This window comes from Protomyctophum parallelum (assembly GCF_964188405.1).
Source record: "Protomyctophum parallelum genome assembly, chromosome: 23".
Taxonomy (NCBI): Eukaryota; Metazoa; Chordata; class Actinopteri; order Myctophiformes; family Myctophidae; genus Protomyctophum; species Protomyctophum parallelum.
In genome coordinates, this window is record NC_139715.1 from 21454250 (window position 1) to 21476840 (window position 22591).

Below are 22591 nucleotides of genomic sequence, written 5' to 3' on the forward strand. Positions count from 1 at the left end.
CCCTGTATGACATAAGAGCAAAATGGCCTCTATATGCAATATGGTCAATTACCATGTGATTGGCCAAATCCCAGGACGTAGGACGTGAAATGTATGGATTTCAGTATAAGTAAGTCAAACTGACCTGCTTTAAAACCTACTGTATCTCCCTCCATGGACAAAACATCAGGCACACACACAGAGGGTACACAGAGGGTACCTCTGAGTCTACAAGCACATCTGCGCGCACACGCGCCCCGCATGCAAGGGGGGGGGGGGGGGGGGGGTCCTGGACAGTTGTGTGGGGGCTAAGCTTTGCACTAAGGCTACAGTACGTGTGTCTGAATTAATACCTTATTTAAGAGGATTGCAGGCAGATGGCATCCCTTTGTTTGAGGATGTGTTTATTATTACAAAATGAGGTGAACTGGAGCCCGGAGCAAGCCCACTCCGCTCAGCTTGCTGGCTGGCCCAGTGGACACACCCTCTTCCATGTTTTTTCTTGTGGATTCAGGATTCCTGCCTATAGGTCTCAGCTGTCATTGGACGGCGAGAGTGGATTTGGTATCCCCGGGCCAATCAGAGCTCTTTCAGAGACAAAGGGTTGGAGGGACTGGCATGAGGAAAGTAGACTATGGTCCATGCATCATGCATGCATTGCAGTTCATAGAAAAATGTTAATACACAGGAAGGAACCTTTTATGTGGGGTGATAATCATGCTTCTCTTATGTGTTCCACAATGTCTCTGCCTCTCTCACTTCTACCTTTAAAATGTAAATACATACAAGCAACTTTTTTTTGCTGTCTTCCCCCAACCTAGCTATAGCTCTGGTCCATATACTATACCCCCCCAACCCCCGCAATTCCACTCTCCCTCAAGTTACCAGATGGAGAGAGGGTGTTGGGGGGGTGTTCGATAGGGTACGGACGGTAGACCCTTAATGATCCCCGTGGGGAAATTCAGGTGTGTGCGTGCGTACTGTGTGTGTGTGTGTGTGTGTGTGTGTGTGTGTGTGTGTGTGTGTGTGTGTGTGTGTGCGTGTGCGTGTGCGTGCGTGCGTGCGTGTATGTGCGTGCGTGTGTGTGAGTGAGAATGAGAGCACTCATACAGGCTTGTGTGTGCACAGTAAGCAGTAAAACATCTTCAGAAAAAACTGTGGTGGTGCATTAGCCTACAACACAAGAGAGTGAAAATGAAAAACAGAGCGACAGACAGACAGCTATAGGCCTTTTCTTGATGAAATAAATTGACATTGTCTTGGGATGATAAGGGGGGAAAGACATGCAGAAATATCTCCTATCTATCACCGTATAATCTCATCTCCAAGTGGGGCATTCAAAAAGCGTCGAGGCATCACATCAGCACCACTCTCATCATCATGATCATCCTTGTCCAAAGTAGGCCTGTGTGTGTGTGTGAGTGACGTGACGTAGCGCCAAAGCGTCGCCTGGCATCGTTTGGGCTGCGTTAATCTGAAGCAAAAATAAACCCAATCCATCTGATAGCACACGCAGTTACGTCGCCGTCTTGAAAAGAGATTGTAAAATACAAAGAGAGAGAGAGAGGGTTGACTTGACGGGGAGGTGGTGGTTGGTTGGTTGGTTAATAGAAAAAGCGGCGAGAGACGGAGAGAGAGATAGCGAGGGAGAGAGAGAGAGAGAGAGAGAGAGAGAGAGCGAGAGAGAGAGAGAGAGCGCGAGAGCGAGCACAAGACAAGTCGACAGGATACTGCATCCAGTCAGGGTACAAGTGCCACAGGGGGAAACTATTTCAAAATGGATGGAACAAAGCCTACCCAGGAGTCTAATGCGGAGGAAAATCAAGACGAAGGACAAGAAAGCAAAGGTACGGAAGTCGGTGACCTTTTTTTTGCGCGTTTTGGAGACATTTGTATATTATTATTATTATTCCCTCGCCAGCGTCCTCCTTTCTCCTCCTGCTGCTCGATCCGCGCATGGCTGAGCGCTTTAACCTGGCAATGGCTTCTTCTCGGTGCGCGGCGACGCCGGCGACACAATAGCGACCACCACCAGCAGCAGTAGGCGGGGGGCTCAGATCCCTCGGCTCGGTGTGTAAAGGCTACAGACATCAATGCTGTGCAAAACAATTGATCAATGCAAACCAGCCAGCGGAGCGTGGAATTAAAACAAACAAACAAACACATACAAATCAATTATCTGCATATATTGTTTCGTGTAGGCTATTGGTGTTTGACATTTTGGTGCGCGCCGCGGCGGCAGACGGATAAGGAGGCGTGTGTGTGTGTGTGTGTGTGTGGAGGGGGTGGGGGCGCTCACAGTCTGTTTTATGGGGCATGAATGTGATATTAATGCTAATTTGCCGTGCTTTGTTGCAGCCGTGTGGGATCACCTCATTACCCTATCTAATTAATGAGCAGGGAAATAAGACTGGAGCATAATAAAAGCGTGTGTGTGTGTGTGTGTGTGTGTGTGTGTGTGTGCGTGCGTGCGCGCGCGTCACGTGTGCGCCTGAGCGCAGCGGCAGGACGGCATTGTTTTGCGAATTTGCGAAAGGTGTGTGTTGTGACTGTGTGTAGCCTGTTATGTTATGTCTTACAGATTCATAAGATCCCTCGACTGATCGAGTACCGTAGTGCCTATTCATGGCTGTATGAAGAGGTGGTCTTGCGTTGTAGACTGCAGTGATTTAAAATCAAATCATGACATGATCTGATCAACTTGATATAGGCTACACACTTGACACAAACACACTGGGGGGATGGTCAACACGCCCATGGCCATAGTAGGTTATTATTACCGTAGTCCTCGAACTATAAGGCACCATGCATGCATGCAGTGGCCACCATGGGCTTACTCACATCACATCACATTACACACACAGTGAATTGTGGCTTTGGATTTCAACAGATTATCTTATTGAAACACCTTCTATACGGCTGTGTGTGTGAGCGCTTAATAGGATAGAACGAAGACTCCACAGAGTGGGTGTATCTGGTGGTGGTGGTGGTGTGTTTTTGATGTGGCACTGTGGCAGTGATTGCACCTTAATTTGTCTGGAATGGATGCAGACTAAACCGTGGACACTGGACAGTTTAGATGACTGTAATAGTAGGTTCTTATTTACTCCATGTTTACCCCATACCTTAATTCAAGAAGAGAGCTGTCATCTTGTTATATATTATATTTTTTATTTATGCCTCCCCCCTCTCTCTCTCTGTCTGTATGCATAATAATTGCAGGTTTCCTTTATGACAACCATAAAGGATGTCATAAAACATTATATTCAACATCACAGAATAGCCAACTTTTTAAAATATGGTTTAAATTGTATAGTCTAGAGACTGAGCAATGGACCATTTTGACAGCAGCAGACATTTTGACAAGTAAACACAGCTGAAGGTAATTAACATTATGTGGGTGTGTTTCTTTTTTTTGTTTTTGTGTGTTTCAGTAGCCTACATGTTTGCATCTCACCCAAATACGGCGAAATAGCAATTCTGTACATACACACACACGCCTAGAAAACCCCAAAATCCGTACATACAGTAACATTATATACGGAGGCATGGCTAAGGCGGCTGTCGCTAGGCTATAGTATTGTACGGAATTGCCAATCCGGGCTATTTCACCGTGTTTGGGTGAGTTTGGGTTTGACATTATTTACGATTCTGTGCTAGGGTTACAACTCGGAAGGGGCTGAGTCGGCTCTGCCGAACTTCGCAACACTCGACACGGCAAATCACGGCTCTTAGGCCGCTCTGTGGTATCTCCCGTGGCTCAAGTTCGGTAGAGAGTCTAGAGACGGCACCCCTCCGTCATTGTCTACGGGGAGGATTTCAGTGTAATATGTATGAATTTTGGGGTTTTCTAGGCGTCTATGTACGGAATTGCAATTCGTGCTATTTCACCATGTTTGGGTGAGACCGGTTAGATGTATGCCAGCATGAAATGTACACTGTCCATGCTGGCACACAACAGCACAAATGAAACACATTTAGTGTTCACTTCTCACTGCAGGTAGTTGCCACCAATATCTCTAGCTGTGATGTAATGTGCAAAGGGGGGGGGGATCTCACAATGCATCGCGATGCAGCGCACTGTGAGCTTGTAGGTCTGCAAAAAATATTTTTATATATTCTTCCACATTTGACAACGTGAAACAGGATATTCTGCATAATGAGTACTTTTGGTACATTTTGATGGAGATACTTTTGTACTTTTATTCAAGTACATTTTGAATAGGGGATTTCTACTTGTAACAGAGTTGTATCTACATTGCAGTATTGATACATTTACTTAAATAAAACATGTGAGTATACTCTCCATCACTGTGTAGTATGTACCAGTCAAATTTACCACACCATCCATCGTGGCATTCATGTCTGTCTAACCCAGGTCCTGGGGGGGCTTTTAGAGGGGTCTATTCCAGTGATGTGTGAGTGATGTGTCAGACCACTGAACCTACCAATGACACTAATGTAATGCTAGACATAGGACTAGATTTAAGGATGGCCTGCTTGGTGTGTGTGTGTGTGTGTGTGTGTGTGTGTGTGTGTGTGTGTGTGTGTGTGTGTGTGTGTGTGTGTGTGCGTGTGCGTGTGCGTGCGTGTGCGTGCGAGCGAGTGCGTGCGTGTGTGCATTTGACAGCTGGAATGCGTGAGTGTGGCCGTGCGTGCGTGTGTGTGTGTGCATTTGACAGCTGGAATGCTGCGACCATAAGCTTATCTCCCGTTAAGATGCTGAAGATTTGTGGCGCAGACTCAGAAATGAAGTTTGGGGTTGTGTGTCTGTCTGTCGCACATGTGTTTTTGTGATGGAAAACAGTTTAGAAAGTAATTTACTATTGTAGTGTTCTCACATATAGACTTACAACAAAACACCATTTGTTTAAAAGTAAAGTGAACAGACAGTGAATGTCAGGCCCCTTTTACAAGAGAACGGTGTTCATCGAAAACGGGTGGTGAAAGTGAAAACACCTTCCAGAGTGGAAATCTTTGAAAACGCTGTTTCCTCCCGTCTCCATGTAAACCGGCAAAACGGTGAATCTGCAGCTCATGTGGGTTTACAACGCATATGATGCAGAGCCGCAGGTGATATTTGGAGTTCCTAGAATGAGCAAGCGCTCCCTCGCCCTGCTCAGCATCTCCCCAGATCACTCAGTAACATACCAAAGTAATATATCACATCACATGATGATATTTTTATTTTATTAACAGTGCTTAATTATTTTGCATTTTGTACAAGTTGATGTTTCACTACTGTTAATTACACTATTATTATTTTACCAGCTTGTGGCTGCACTTTAATTATTATTAATGGAAATTGTAATTTATTCCTAGATGTTTGCTATGGATTGGTATCCGAGTTGTACTCTGTATTGTCCGATATGCAAGTTGCGCGAATCGAATCGTGAAGAATGAATGGTTTCGGAAGATCTCTAGTGTGCCTCCTCTGCTCTGATACACATGGAGACACCATACACTTTCACCTGTTAGTTAGGAAGAAAAGTACAAGTCTGTGTGTTTTTGCCAGGTCTGGACTACATTTGCTACTTCTCTACTAGCGACCTTAGTAGACACTTTTTCATTATTGGTTGCCTCTGAGTCTAAGCCAATGGGAGACTTACACGTATACAAAACCCATAGTCTGAACGGCTGCTATTGTGTTTTGTATGAGAACGCAAGAGAGAAGTGGAACGCGAGTGGCAACAGAAGCTAATGTTATGAGCTAACTGAGAGCTTGCTGCACTTGGCAGTTATGACTGAGTCATTCTTGTTTTATAAATATTGAGCCAATGAAAAGTATAATAAGAGTTTGTGACTAAATAAATAATAACGGCAATGACGACATGATCCTCGAGGGCTTAATTCCCACCCACGAACACTGTGACTTGTGTTTGTTGGAATGCCCACTGCCCGGCCAAGCCGGAGGCACTGCTTTCGTTTCTGACTCTACGCCTCCAGGACGCCCCAGAATGGCAGCTGTAGTATTTGATGTTGAAGGCCAATCTGTGTTATACCGTACTTTCAATATCCTGCTTTCCTGACAGACAGCATTGAGGGACTTACCATTCCAGTTCAGGTTTTGTTTGAGACACACACAGGTAATGCTTGTACAATGGGCAAGGAAATGGTTGTTAGCGTACTTAAAAAGAATCAGACCTGTCTGAAATGAGTGGTGCTGTGTGTGCTTTGTCACCTGTTGGTACCCTAAACAGACAGACATAGGGACACACATTGCTGTTCCTTACTAAAAAAAATATACTTTTAGTTACTCCACTGCGCCCCCAAGATTTTTCGGAAGGGCAAAAAGTGCATTTTATTACGTGTGGTGGGCTCAGAGTGCGTCCAATATGTAAAGTAGGCTTTTTGCACCACAACCGTCTTTGTATTGGTGAGGAGTAAAATCGTTCTTTTTATTTTAGCACAAGTCGAGAGGCTGTGCTGCATTTCATGCGAGGGCAATGAATTGAGAGTCCCATAGCCTTAAGGCGGAAGTCTTAAGGCTATGGACCAGAGCTATAGCCAGGGCTACTTCTTTATATAACCAGGGCTATAATCTTGCTGTATGTCCAACATTCTGCTTGAGGAACACCAACACCATGTACAGTCTCACATTCAATGTACAGTACAAGTGCTACGTTACGTTAGTGTCACGGTTACGTTTAGAGACTTCATTGCGGTAAATGGGAGTTCATGGTCTCGATTGGAGGAGTTAGTTTAGTTTATGAACTGGAAAATGAGAGTGGAACTGTTCATAATCCCAGAGAGAGGGGACATACAGTACACATTGATGTTTTTTGCCTGATTGCTTGGCATAATCTCTAATCTGTACTTCTATAGACATCAGCTGTGCTCAGAACTCTGAAGACACCAACCATTAGTGTTCTCTTCTCTGCTGCCATGGCTCAGCACTAGTGTTATGGCACATCGCATTCACTATTGGATAGTATGAGAAGGGATTGCATGAAACGTATTGTTTCAATTTTATATACAATATTTCTTTAAATACTCTAATATTATATTACATATTTTACTACAGGGAAAGTATTGGCATAGCTTTTTAAAGCAGGTATTACTGCTAAACCTTAGTGAGAAAAGTACTGACAGAATGACACTTCACATCTTAATAGATGGGAAGGGGAAGCGGTATGACTAGGAAGTAGTGATGGGAGATTTGATTTTAGTTGTTTTTAGATTAATCTGCATCGGTTCGATTAATCCATCAGACGTCGGTCTGTCTTTACAGATAAGCAAGCCCAAAGTAACAGCTTGGAACAGATCTACAAGCTCACAATATTAAATATAAAGGTATTTAAGTTAAATCTGACTTGCCTTAGACTGCAGCAGATACCCTGTTACATGTATTTTTCAGAATGGACAAAATTATTATAATATTTCAATACAGAATGAGATCATATCGACATGGGTAATATCGGTCTCACCCAAATATCGGCCATAACAGCAATTCATTATATCGGATATCGATATCGGCCAAAATGTCTCATCGGCACATCCCTACTAGAAAGTGTTCTGCTTTCATCACTCCCTCCATAATGAAATCTGTTATTCATTCTTTGGTTCTGTCTCATTTAGAATAGTGCCCTGTTATCTGGTCATCAGCTACAAAATCTGATTTTAAAAAGTTGCAGGTTGCGCAGAATTAAGCAGCTCGTCTGCCACTAGGCTGTTCATACAGGACAAGTATTAGTTATATGCTTGAACATCTGGCATGGCTAATGGTTGAAAAGAAATTAGCGGTGAGTCTTCTAATTCTACTGCGGAACATTATCACCACCGGTAAGCCGTATAGCTTGGCTCACCAGTTACGAATGACTTCTGAACATGGTTACAACACTAGAGGAGCAGCTTCTGGAAACATAAGAATAAAAAAAAAAAACATAACTTAACCACTTAAGCTCTATAGACTTCGTCATAGCAAAAATAGCCTGAATGAAGAAAGCGCTGGTGCAACTCGGATGATTTGAGCCTTTTTACTTTAGTAGCAGTGTGCAAAACACAGAAAATTGCAATGTGTTCTCTGAACGGTCAAGCACATTCCATTGCTTTAAAACCTGAGACCAGATTTATAAAATGTCTTCTGAATCCAGATTTCTTTCTTAAAAACGTATGTTTCAATATCAGTAGTTGGCATACTTTTTCATGTCAAGGACACCCAACAAACATTATGTGTATTTGGTTGCGGACCCGCATCTCAAAATATTACGTTTCATGGACCCCAGAAGCAAAGGTTTGAGTTAATTTGTTTTGCTTTAAAATAATATATATTGGGTGCACGGTGGCACAGTTGTTTCGCCTCACAGCTAGAAGGTCCTGCATGGGTTCGATTCCCGCTGGGGATGGGAATGCTTTGGCAATGTCCACGCCCCTCCCGACCCCCAATATAAATTGACTGCTACAATAACCTTAATAATAGAGACAATATCCGACAAAATCGTAAAGCAGTTATTAGCAAATAATTATATCATATATCAATGAGCTTGTAGATTGGCTATTTTCAGCATGCAGCCAAATGTAAAATCAGGCATTACGGCACCATTAAGGCATGCCAAAAGATTTAGTCGGTTGAAATCGTATGATATTTAGTCAACTAAAACTAGACTAACAAAAACATTTCAGGTGACTAAAATATGACTAACGGGCGATTCACACTATGGTCCCGGGTGCGCCCTCGGGGCCACTTGGCAGATGTTGTGGTAGTGTGAATGATGCTTACCGTTACCGGGAGTGGATCGCCCAAACGTCCCCGGGACCGCATGGGGGTACACTCTGCTGGAGAAAATAAATCATTACACTAGGTTTAAACCAGACGCAGCATGTATTCTTTATATCGGTGGCCAATCTGAGACATTTTCACCGATACGATCCATATACTGTATATGGTCATATCGGCCACCGATATATCGGTGTACCGATTATCGGTGTACCGATTATCGGTCGGTCTCTAGTGCCAGCCATCAAGCACACCACCACCTGGAGGATCAAAGTGTGTTATGCAAGTGTACCCGCCGCCCGGGTGCGCTGTTGAATCTCAGGCAATGTGAATCATGGCCAGCGGGGACCAGGCAACCGTTTCGGGAACGGTTGGAATGAAACAGACTCAGTCCGTCTCAGTGTGAATCCCCTATAAAACCACATCAAAAATTGCTGCCAAAATCAACACTGTTGGAGAGCCACACCCACAGGTGTCAACAATAAGTGTGGAAGCGTTTTTCTCAGTGCAATTGTGCAGCACCCTGGACATCTCTCTCTCTCTCTCTCTCTCTCTCTCTCTTGCCAGCTTTCCTCTTTGTTCTAAATGAGTGACTTGACCTGTGTGAACGTACTGTATACCTCCTTTCACTGTTCCTACCTTGCCTCAATACATACCCCCCCTCCTCCCACACACACACACACACACACACACACACACACACACACACACATGGGCGCATGCGTGAGTGAGTGAGTGTGTGCATACAGTACGTGTGTGTGTGCGTACCATCGCACCATTACATAACACGGCGTCTGCTTGCCATTCTTGAGTTGTGCTGGTTTTCAGATCAGATCCATGAGATTACAATAGCAATAGCTTATATATACAGTATATATATATAAGAGAGAGAGAGAGAGAGAGTTTATTTATTCTTTACTTTAAACTGAGTCTAGTCTACACCGGTAATGAAACCTATTGTTGATAATGTTTAAGGTTTAAATAAATTCTTGCCTTTTAGCATGGAGTTACAGGACAGATGGAGTAGAAAGAGAGATGAGATGTGATACAGAGTATGAGCAGGATTCCAACCTATGACTAAGATTATGTCTGTACTGTGGTATGCAAGCTAATTGGCAAAGAAGACTCTTTTAATGATGTATTAAGATTAAACGATGAGATTATCAATAGTAGAACGCCTACAGAGTGTCAAAAAGTACTTTCTGGCCTTGACAGCCCATACATCCAAACTAAAAAGTCATGTCTGATTGCATTAAACAACGTTAAACTCACTTTTAACACTCACTCGATTTGACACTCACTTTATGCATGTGTCCTCTATTGGTACCCAGATGCAGGCACGTGCAGAAGGGGGGCCTTTGGGGCTTGGGCCCCTGCCTTCCCCCCCCCCCCCTCCTCTTATCATCATACCTCATCATACATCACATTCCGTTCTCAGCCAATCAGCTGAGCACATTCCATACAGACAGACAGACATACACACAAAGTTCGAATCCCGGGCGTTTCATGTGCGTGCGTGTGTGTGTGCATGTGTGTCACGTAAGCATGAACTCTACCATGGCGTCTCTTTGACAGCACCAGGGCAACAGGACAATACCATGTGTTACTTTGGTGTTCAAAGTAGGAGTCACTGGGCGATACCACTTCAAATCAAATCAGTATCACAGTTATTTGTCTCGATTGAAAATGTGAAAATTAAATAACCAATCCAAAAGCTCACAATCGGAAATGTGTATGTTGTTGCATGGGGTCTGCTTTCATTTCCCATTGGTACTAGTAGTAGGGATCCCGCGGGGCGGTAGCCTGGATCCAGCCCAAAGACCCCGCCCACTCTCTGACTGCATCTCTTGGTCTGGTGTTGCACTGTGAACCTATAATTTCTTCGGGACAAAAATTTATTATCCAATGAGAATCGGTGGTGGGGGTGGGTCTAACGAACAACCAATCAGCGTTTTCAGCGTCATCACACAGCGCAACACACATGAGGAAGGAGGGAAAAACAACAACAATGGCTATTGGTTGAGGGAAATTCTAATCCCCTCCCCCTTGAAATCGCTCAGACAGGAGACAATGTCAGACTGAAGCTTCAAGAAAGCTACAGTCTGATAATCAGGCTAGCGGGGCGGGGCATTTTCACATTCTAATACAGCCTGAAAACAGAGCAGCCTGCTCAGTAGCACGCTTCGCTAATCATCCACACCTCCCGGGATCGAATCCCGCTGCCGCCACTATTTTTCAAACAATCGCAGACTCGTTTTTTTTCATAGAAATCATCGTAACATTTTGTAAAAGCTAAAGAAAGCAGCAAATGATACAAATGTAACACTCATCTTTTACAATCTCTAATAACAAGCTAAAACATGAACCTTGGTTGAAGTTGTCCTTTAACACTGATTATGTTTTTTTAAACACAGCACACACGCGCGTGCAGTGGCAGTGCACACACACACACACACACACACACACACACACACACACACACACACACACACACACACACACTTTGATTGTCCTCCCTTCCCTGAAGGTGTGCAGTAGCATGTGAGAGCCATCACAGAGGGAGAGACTCATGTGTTCTTCATTTGGAGCCATTATTTGCCCAAAGCATGCTGTCAGGCTCCATCTGGTTGTGTGTGTGTGTGTGTGTGTGTGTGTGTGTGTGTGTGTGTGTGTGTGTGTGTGTGTGCCTGTGTGTGTGTGTGCCTGTATTCGTTTACGTGTCAGTGACCCCGGTGTGGGCGAGGCAACATGGAACGCTATTGTGTCTTCATATTCACGTTTTCTTTCACCTAATTTCTGTGCCCCGATCTAAATTTACCAAATAGCAAAAATAGACGATCTACAAGCTCACAACACCATGCATTGTGTGTGTTCTGTACAGTCATGGTCATATTTCTGTGTACGACTCACTGTATATGACTGTACTTTTAATTGCCTCATTTCATAGATTTTTCCTTAAGCCTTTTACTGCCTTATATTCCACTGCTATTTATACCAAGCACCTTATGTTTATATCATTCACTTTATATGTCAGTATTTCTTCCCACTGCCATGCTGACATCTGGTCTTTCTTTCTTTCTTTCTTTCTTTCTTTCTTTCTTTCTTTCTTTCTTTCTTTCTTTCTTTCTTTCTTTCTTTCTTTCTTTCTTTCCTTCTTTCTTTCTTTCTTTCTTTCTTTCTTTCTTTCTCAATTCCATTCCACCTTTCCTGAAACTCCAATGATGCAGCTTGTACGTCAAAGAATTTCGGCCCAAATGTTTTCGCTCCTGTCCGTCCGTCCGTTACACTGCAAACAGAAACACAGAATATGAGAGAGAGAGAGAGAGAGAGAGAGAGAGAGACACACACAGAGACGGCTACTACAGCACCAAGGACAGCGACACAGTAGGGTAGGCTGTGCTCACTGCTTGTGTCAATTATTTTCAGTAACAAGACATCAAACATGGGGAATGCAATATGTCAGACCTGCCTCCTCAATGCTTTGCTTTTGCTTTGTAATCGCCAGCTTTGATCTTTTCAACTTGTTTTGTTGACTTCATGCTGCAACGGTGCACGCTTCAGGTGGGCTACATACAGTTTATTGTGGGACGGTGCTTGACCCACAGGTTGTTGTTTTCTTTGAACGCCCTGTCCGCCCCCACAGCAATTGAAAAACCTTTGCAATCCAAATGGAGGGCTCTACTATACAGTAACGTTGTTTTTCCACATTCTACTTGTTACTTGACCCCTTGGGCCTTTCTCGGCCCCACCCCGCTCCCATTGTTAACATTGTGTTTAGAATCCAAGATGGCCGCAGCACCAGGAGGGGGTGAGGCAGAGGGGAGCGGGGCGCGGTCGACATATACCCTTACTGGGCTGCATTCACACATTCAAGACACCGGTCTTGTGTTTTGTCTGTGTTTAATGGCCGCTCCAATGCATTTCCAGTGGAAGCTCAATGGTTTGTTTGATGGGGGGAGGGGGGCAGAACACATCCATCAAAGCTGTGTTCAGACACAAGACAGGTGTCAGACACAAGAATGAGTGAACGCATCCCAGTAAGGGTATATGTTGACCCCGCCCGCTCCCCTTTGCCCCACCCCTCCTGGTGCTGCGGCCATCTTGGATCCTAAACACAATGTAAACATTGGGAGCGGGGTGGGGCCGAGAAAGGCCCTTATTGCAACAACACGTTGGCTTTGGCAATGATGATTGAATATTGAATATTATTTAAGTATTCTTTAACGGAAATATAGCTCTTTAAACTAGAAAAATGCACTCCATGGAGGGCACTTGGCCCCTGGGCACTTGGTATGACAGTCGACAGAACGATGCAGCAAGCAAGTCACTATGGGCAAAAGTGGACAAATTCTTTGGAGTTGCTCTCAGAGGTCCCTCCTCAACATGGCATGCGATTCCAATTTGGAATATGACTGCCAGAGGGGGCACGGTGGCACAGTTGGTAGTGCTGTCGCCTCACAGCTAGAAGGTCCTGGGTTCGATTCCCGCTGGGGACGCTGTGGGCACTGGCGGCGTGTTCCCTCCTCCGCGTCATCAGTGCCCATACCCGAGGCGGGGGTTGGCGATAAGGCCTTTCTGTGTGGAGTTTGCATGTTCTCCCCGTGTCCCCTAGGGTAGATACCCTCACAAAAACATGCCGTAATCCTGGTCTCTAAAACTACCTCCCCCTGGCCAGCCGGGGCGCCTGATGGAGGGGAAAGGAACTGGTCGGAATAACGTGTCCCTTCCACGCGCTACGTCCGGCCGGGGAAATTCCCCTCTGTCAGGTGAAAAGAAGCAGCTTGGACTCCTCATGCATAGAAGGAGGCATGAGGTCAGTCCGCTGCCCCCCCAGGTTGGCAGAGGAAGTGTAGCGCCCAGGATTACATTAGATAATTGGCACTGGGTGAAAAAGAAAACTGGGTTACAAAATCGTGGGATAAAAATTAAAAAAAGAATATGACTGCCAGAAATTCTTTCCATATATACTCATTTCCGTATATTTGGAAATGAACATCTCCTCATGTTTTGTGCGTGGGTGGGCGGGCATGCATGATGTGCGGGAGGCGAGCGAGTTCACGCTGCGCGGTGCAAATTAGTCTACGGCGGATACTGTATATGAATAGCATAGCGAGTGGCAGGTTGGCGCAGCGTGCCTTGTTCCTGCACGCTGCCAGCCTGGCCTGGCCTCCCTCCATCGCCCACTGTTGCACAATCTGTTCCTCTTCCACACACCCATAAAAGGGCGTCCCATGCCGCTTATAGCACTCGTACTTATCAGCAATTCAGCATCGTACTGTTGATTGACACCTGTGTAGATTATTGACAGCATAATCATTTTTTGGTTTGTTACGGTTAGTGGAACTGCTCCGACTTGGATTAGTTTGGGATAAATCTTAATTCTTGCTTGGTTGAAATGATTTCATGCTCGCGGATGGCAATGAAAGACATCAGAGACACATATTTCCCACGGAGATTTTGAAACACGACTATTGACCAAAAAACTCCCATATCTGCAGAGCGAAGTACAACATTAATGTGCAAACACAGCAGCAAGATTCGTGAGCTGCTGTGATAGGAGAAGGATATAAAATGGAACACAACCACCCTAAAGACTAATCATTGTGTGTATTCCCTCTGCATCGAGTGATCTTCGATCTTCGAAATTGATTTATTGGAGATTCTGACTTTCAATTGTACATACTTTTTGTTCCACTTTTTGCGTTGGCAATGTAAACGTACTCAGAGAACTGGTTCTGCTCTATCTGTTCTCAATTTAACACACACACACACACACACACACACACACACACACACACCAACACACCGCAATCTCTCATTCCTTGTGTGGCAGGCGGCCTGCGGCCCCCTGAGGCCGTTCTACTGTAAACGGGACCCTGTGTAATCGTATCATCAGTGAGCGGCTGAAGGGCCCACGTCCAGGGGCCACTGACTTTGACATCTCAGAGAAAGTGACATCATCATCCCACAGTCACACAGCCCACAGTTACATAACCCGCGGAGCAATTACCGGCACATCATCGCTCCTGCCTGGCCAGAGGGGCCATACTTTTTTTTGGTGGAACAGGGGACTAATCCACTAATAGCCATTGTTAGAGTCCGCTGAACCGACCATCAATCGCATCGCATTACAGGTGATCACTGAGATGATGGTGCCTTTGAATAAGGCATGGGGAGAGCATGTTTTGCACTCCGTCCGTGTGTCCGTCCGTTACTAGCTAATCTCCGGCACCGTTAGCCCGGTCGATGCCAAACTTTGCACACACACTCCCTAGATGCCAACAACGAACCTGTGCCCCAGATTTTCCAGAACGGCCTGTTATAGCGCCACCATGAGGCAGATCTTCAAATTATTACCTATAACGGCACCGATCTGCGTGAAATGTTGCATGCACACGTCCTAGAGGCCAAGGAAAAACCTTTGACCTGCATTTTTCACATCTGCCTTTTATAGCACCACCAGGAGGCCAACTTTTGTAAAACACATTCTTTGATATTACTCCTCCAGATTTAGTCCAAATATCCCGCACATCGTTACACAGTATCTCTATAGTCTTGTGCTCAAGACGGATCTGGCCGATATTTCATATTCCATCCTAATTGGCTAACATTGGCCTCCAAAGTTTGCAGGATTGGCCTGTTTAGAACAAAAAGCCTCAAATCAAATGCAGCGTGCAATTTATGTGCAATTAACATTTTCATGCACTTTCCTACTAGGCTGAAGAATAAATCCCACCCTTTTCACATTGGCCTGTTATAGCTCCACCAACAGGTGGATTTTGGCAAAACACATTTTTGGAACCAAATGCCTCCAAAAAATCTCCAATTGCCATCAAAGGCGTAGGAAGAAATGGCACCCTTTTCCCATTGGCCTATTATAGCGCCACCAGGAGGCCACAACCTGACCTGGCCTGGTGGAGACCGAGGGGCACTTTTTCTAGTTTTGCTTTGAATTTGCAGGCTGGAAGGGAAAGACATGCATGTACTGTAACATGCCGGAATTGAACCGGGAATAAAATACCATCCACCCACTATACGGTCACACCAATGGTGGAAAGTAACTCAGCACATTTACTCAAGTACTGTACTTAAGTAACATTATGAGGTACGTTTACTTTACCAGTTTCCAATACTTTTCCCTCTACTACACTACATCTCGGATCCAGATATTGTACTTTTACTGCACTACATTTATTTGAAAACTTTACTTTATTTAAATATTTGTTTATTTAGACAATTTAGATTAATGAACAGTACATTTAAAAAAAAAAAAGCGTAAATACACCAGATTTAGCAGATTTATTTTCCATCCGTAGTCCCTTTAGGACATTGAACACTAAACAAAACTGACATTACAAGACACGAGAGGACAGCATACAAAAACATAATGCATTTCAAAACACAGTAAAAGGAGAAAATAAGAAAATATTAAAAACTATTGCTAGGGCCAACTCTATTGTGGACTGCCAGTCATACGTGATCACAAGACTGGTTGTTGAAGACTTTAGTTGCTAGTTTGTAGATTTTTATCATTTCAAAACATCCATTAACCACTTCATTTCGGGCATACGAAAAGTTCACAATGCGTCGGATATGCTATTTTCAATAATATTTGTATGTATTTGAAAACTTCAAAAAGTACATTTTGAATTCCGGTCTTTTACTTTAAACAGAGTATTTCAGATTTAAGTTCAAATGGCGTGCCCCGGTCCTCTTTTCAGGAGGCGAGGTTGTTCGAAACCATTTAAAAATGGACCTCACGCAGTGGTTCACCTGATGCGTTTTATAAAAGAGATTTTGGATGAGGCACAGTGTAGGGACATTTGATATAGACTGGTTAAGGTTCCTTGCAGGGTTCAATCCGCAGGGGTCCAGAGCAGTGGTCATAATCATCTGTGTAGACCCACGACACGCTCGACTTCATCTGACAGTGAAGAGAGGAGAGACCCGGGAACAGCGGGGCTGTCATCTCCATTTAGCTTCACACAGGAACACTTCACTAGTGGAGCTCAAATACACTTATATTATATTTGAGCTACCTCTAGTGTGATGGATAAAGCTCGCCTTGTTCTATGCCATGGGATTATATAGAGCATGCATGGGCAACTGGCCACATGCGGCTCTCACCATCACTTAATGCGGCCTGCAGGTTAATATCCGAATACTGATATATTATTGATTTCAGTTGTTACAAATTCCAAACATACAAAGTAATTACTTCAATCTATATTAGTAGCTTTTTTCTCCCTTTTTTCTCCAAGCTCAAAACGTGTTGCAATGCGACGCGTTTTGAGCTTGTAGATTAGCTATTTTTGCTGCTTTTGTGTAATAGGATGACAAAGTAGGACATTGATATGGAAAAAAAGTTAAAAAAAAAAGTAATAATAGGGAGATAAGAGGCTTCTGCCTGACCGTATATGCAATGTGGCCCTCTGGAGTGAGTGGGGAAATATAGTGGCCCTCTCCATCATCAAAGTTGCCCACCCCTGATATAGAGCTTCAAATAGAATGTCCCTAAGATAAGTTACATTATATTAAACCACTTGTTTGTTGAAAGTGGTTAATGCTCTGAGTCTCAGTGGTGTCTACAAACCTTTTTCTCATGTTTATTATAACTTTCTCTGCAGCAGCAGCAGCCGGATATTTCCTCACTATTCTTTGTCTTTATTACCAGAGCTATAGAATCCTCTGCACAACAACACACCCTTTTGTTGTTTTCTTTTTGGCCTTTACCCTTTTGACTTGTTGCGTCTTCTGGCGCTCTTTTTTTGGTCTTTGGCTTGCCTTTGTCCTGGCTCTTGCATTGGGGGGGGGGGGGGGGGGGGGGGGGGTTGACTGTACCCCCAGGCACAGTCACCTCTTTCCCTTTTATGTTGGCTATGTCTTGACTTCTGCCACAGACGCTTTCTCTGTCTTCTGAGCGCGATTGCGTCCAGTGATGGCGTCTTGCTCTGTAGTGGGGTGCAAGCATGTGTTTGGTCCGACGTATTAACAGTCCTACAGTCATGAGTCCGACACCCTACCAAAACCCAACCCTAAACCTAACCTCACAGGAAGCCACGGGTTACTTGTAACCTGCCGCGGGTTACTTGTAACCTGCCGCAGGTTAGTTTTAACCTGCCGCGCATGTCGGGAGCCACGGGTGAGTTTTAACCCCGGCCACGGGTTAGTTGTAACCGCCCCACATGCCGGTGTTGTCGGACTAATGCCTGTCGGATTGTTAGTACGCATGCACCCTCTGTAGCGTGCCATGGTCACTGGATCTCAATGTGGGTACCAGGTACCTGAGGCGGTTCCAGGCGTGTCCCTATAAGCGAAATTATTCATATTTCATAAAATTATGGTCCGTGGCCTAATGTATAACACGTTTTATGTTAAAAGGGAACTCACTGCCCACTTTTTTACACTGTGTGTGTAAAAAGTCTGTTAATTTCTTGCCAGAGGATGACAATCTCCTTGCTCTACACTGTGATTCACAGACACATACAGCCTGACCGAGGTCTCCAGGTTTGTCAAAAGTTATCAGTGACTATAGCTTAACCACTACCAAATGCTTTAATGCCTCCTGTTTTCACTACACTTAATATCTTTGTCGAAAATTGCCAGTCTACAAGCTTAGCAGCAGCGCATAAGTTAAGCATTACTCACACCTACAGTATGTCATTCCGTGAATACCACAGGTTTCTATAGTAAAATATTGCCACCTGGGCCTACTAGTGTGTGTACCTTTACGTATGTCTCTTGAAGACTAGTCACTTTGATTCTTCTTGTATTCTCCACTACAAGGATGCTGGTGTGCGTAGCTTGCATTCCTGTGCAATGGGGAGCGATTACCACAGCAACCAAAACAGATAACTTAACAGTAGGTTGATGATGTCTGAAGTACATCATAACAGTGTGGACAGTCAGTCCTAAAGATACGACGTGACCACAGTTTAAACACTCGTACGGAATGTGTGCTGGCGTAATTATTTGTGAATGTTCACATATACACAGCCGATACTTTCTATAATAGTTTACTTTCATGGTATGCCGTAAGTGTGTGATGTTTGACTGCAAAGTTGAGTGATTGTGCGTTTGTGTGTGCGTTCGTGTTTTACGGCGCTTTGTATTCTTGCAGTTTACGTTGTTGGCATGTAGTTTCAAATGGTCCCACTTCTGAATAGGAGGCCAGATGTACTATAAATGTGCAAACACGCTTGCAGTAGTTGACAAATTGTGTGTGTGTGTGTGTGTGTGTGTGTGTTTGTGTGTTTGTGTGTGTGTGTGTGTGTGTGTGTGTGTGTGTGTGTGTGTGTGTGTGTGTGTGTGTGTGTGTGTGTGACTGTGTGTGTGTCCTGTTGCGCATTCCATCTGTGTATACAATTACCTTTCCTTGTGCCCTATAATATTTGCATATGTACTCTTTAACTGTGATATACTGTGTGTGTACAGTATATTGTATGTGCATTTGAGTGTCCATGCATGCATGTGTGATTGTGTGTGTCCAGGGACTTGTGTCCCCTAGTGCCCAGCTGTTGGAGTTTAACCCCGATTTGCCATGCCGCAGAGTAGATGAGAGAAGGGGGGGGGGGGGGTGGGGGGATGTGGTCAGGACGCGGTGAACAAAAGGCCTCACCACCAGGAAGGGAACAGGCCCGGGGAAGACCCCGGCCCACAGGTCAAATAGATAACGCATCGATTAGCGCGCCACCGTGATTAGGACTCAAACCTTTATCCAGATTATTATTTTTTGCTAGATATTGTGATCGTGATTAACCCCCCGATTAAACGAGGAAACAATAAATATGCCATGAGCCGCACATCGTCAGTGTGTCCGACAATGTTTTCAGTCTTTCTAAATATAAATGAAATAATTATCCCTGCATGTACTGTAGCTGTGATGTGGGTATTGTGCGATTAGAAGCCGCGGGTAGACGGATATGCACAGTAGTACAGTCGGTAATGATCATCTGCTCTGAGTGGCAAGAGAGGGATTTAAAAGCCATTCGCTTCATTGCACTCTATACCAGGGCTGTACCACTCTATACCAGGGCTGTACCACTCTATACCAGGGCTGTACCACTCTATACCAGGGCTGTACCACTCTATACCAGGGCTGTACCACTCTATACCAGGGCTGTACCACTCTATACCAGGGCTGTACCACTCTATACCAGGGCTGTACCACTCTATACCAGGGCTGTACCACTCTATACCAGGGCTGTACCACTCTATACCAGGGCTGTACCACTCTATACCAGGGCTGTACCACTCTATACCAGGGCTGCGGTGCGACTGCTGACCTTGCAGGCAGCCGCACATGCAGCGCTGGAAAGTGGCCAAGTACATTTACTTAAGTACTGCACAGATTCTACAAATTTGTATCCCCATTTTTTCACCCAGTGTCAATTATCTAATGTAATCCTGGGTGCTACACTTCCTCTGCCAACCTGGGGGGGGGGGGGTGGGGGGGGGGCAGTGGACTGACCTCATGCTTCCTTCTATGCATGAGGGGTCTAAGCTGCTTCTTTTCACCTGACAGGGGAGAGTTTCCCGGGCGGACTACCCGCGTGGAAGGAACACGTTATTCCGACGAGTTCCTTTCCCCTCCATCAGGCGCCTCGGCTGGCCAGGGGGAGGCAGTTTTAGAGACCAGGATTACTGCATGTTTTTTGTGAGGGTACCTACCCTAGTGGACACGGGGAGAACATGCAAACTCCACACAGAAAGGCCCTTTCGCCAACCCCGCCTCGGGTATGGGCACTGATGACGCGGAGGAGGGAACACGCCCCCAGCGCCCACAGCGTCCCCAGCGGAAATTGAACCCAGGACCTTCTAGCTGTGAGGCGACAGCTCTACCGACTGTGCCACCGTGCCCCTCTACAAATGTCTTCTAAATCTGTAAAATTATATCTATCTAGTATCATGTCAAGGACCCCCAGAATTATATGTATTTGGCCGCAGACCCCCGTCTCAAAATATGTTGTTCCAGGGACCCCCCGGAAGTAAATATTTGAGTTAAAAACGTTATATATATAAATATATATATTTGACACATTTTCATGATTTTTCAAAAATAGAGCTTGTAGATCTGCCATTTTTCAACAGGTAATTAAGTTTAAAATAATGGTTAAAGTGGTTAAAAGCTATAAGGTGACACAGACGCACAGACTCAGGTCTAAATCGGTTAAGTAACTTTACTGGAGTATTTCCAATCTCCAATACTTTTACTTCTACTCCACTACATCTCGGATCACTTTTATGATTATTGTTACATACATTATCCACTTACACCCCGTATACATTTCGGCCCGTTTGAAAATAGCTGATCTACAAGCGCGCTGCTATTTTCAAAATATTTGTATACATTTGAAAACGAATAATGGGACGTTCTGCATAATGAGTAGCCTATCTTTTACATTTTGAAGCCAATACTTTTGTGCTTTTTTTTTTAAATCTGGCCTTCTACTTGTAACAGAGTATTTCTAATATTGCAGTATTGATACTTTTACTGACACAAATGTGAGTATATTGTCCCACCACTGATCACAAGCACAGGGGTTCAACTTCTGACATGCTGGAAGGTTAGGGTCAGTATAATGCAGAGTAGAAGTGGGGGTCGCTCTGACCTGGAATCAAGGACGGGCCACCGGTATATGATCGGCTTACTTACCTTCGTGCCGGGATCCCACCCTCAGCATTTTACATTGTCACCTTTCTGTCGAAACGGCAAAGCAAGCCGATTAATGGAAGGAAAACAAAGGTTCACACAATATTTGTTTTGGGGATGGGGTGAGCCTGTGGTATGCAGATGCGGGCAGATGCAGGCAGATGTGGGCAGATGCAGAACAAAAAGAGAGAAACATGCCACCTTTATTTGGGGAAATTTATGTAGCACAGTGTAGCACAGACTGCTTTTGTCAAACAGATGGAGCTGTTTCAGTTTCATCTGTGCTTTGCTGGGTAAGGTGGCGGCCATTTTTAGAGCATATGTATGTACTTCATCTCTCTAATGCTCCACGTATCTCCTGCTCCCTTTATCTCTTGCCCTGCCTCTTGTAGTTTCTCTCTCTCTCTCTCTCTCTCTCTCTCTCTCTCTCTCTCTCTCTCTCTCTCTCTCTCTCACTCTCTACATCGCCCCCTCTCTCTTTCCCTCGTGATCACTCGCACTCCATCACTCTCTCTCTCCCCCCATCTCTCTCTCTCTCTCCCTCTCTCTCTCTCTCTCTCTCTCTCTCTCTCGGTTCTGTCCGCAACTCTTTTGGGAATCTACCCACAATGCACTGTGAGGAAATTGCCCCCATAATGAATGCAGAGCGTCTAAATTGGAATATGGCCCTAGGCGGGGGACCAGGCCGACCGTTGAAATATTCACACAGCATTATTAAAGCTTCTTTTAAGAGACCAGATGTACTGATGTGTGTTAGAAGCCATGATGGAACGTCAGGTTATTTGTGCCATTGTGGCCAGTGCAGTTTACGGCAAATCATGAAGCTGTCTGATCACTAAGTGACACATCATTTTGAATCATCTGGCAGCTAGTGTGTGACTCTCGTAAAGCCTGAGTTACGCTTGGTGGCGCATCATCTCATGCTCCGCAAATCGCAGGTCTATACGCTGACGTTGCATCGCAGCGCAGCGCAACCCGTTGTGAGCTTGTAGATCTGCTGTTATAGCTGCGCAACGTCGGCGTGAAACCAAGCATCAGTCAGGCTTACATGTAAATGCGACTTGAGCCACAGTCAGAGGTGGTTTCAAATCTGATTCGAGTCTGATCGGAGATCCGTCTCAGACTGAATGCAGTAACCTGATCTGAATCGGATCGAACATATACTTATTTAAACAAATCAGATTCCTATCTGGATGTGGCACAGATCTGATTGAGGCTGGATTTGAGAAATAAATCAGATTTTA

The 22591-nt window shown here is 44.8% G+C and overlaps 1 protein-coding gene across 1 annotated transcript in view; it reads left to right on the top strand.

Annotated features, from left to right (window-relative positions):
* The first annotated feature begins 1666 nt into the window (after nt 1-1666).
* Nucleotides 1667-22591, top strand: part of LOC310854429 (neuronal membrane glycoprotein M6-b-like) — a 46510-nt gene continuing 25585 nt past the window's right edge. Inside the window, exon 1 of the mRNA XM_083759075.1 lies at nt 1667-1826. Within this exon, the coding sequence (XP_083615201.1) occupies nt 1757-1826 (70 nt within the window). The 5' untranslated portion in view covers nt 1667-1756. The remainder of the gene's footprint in view (nt 1827-22591) is intronic.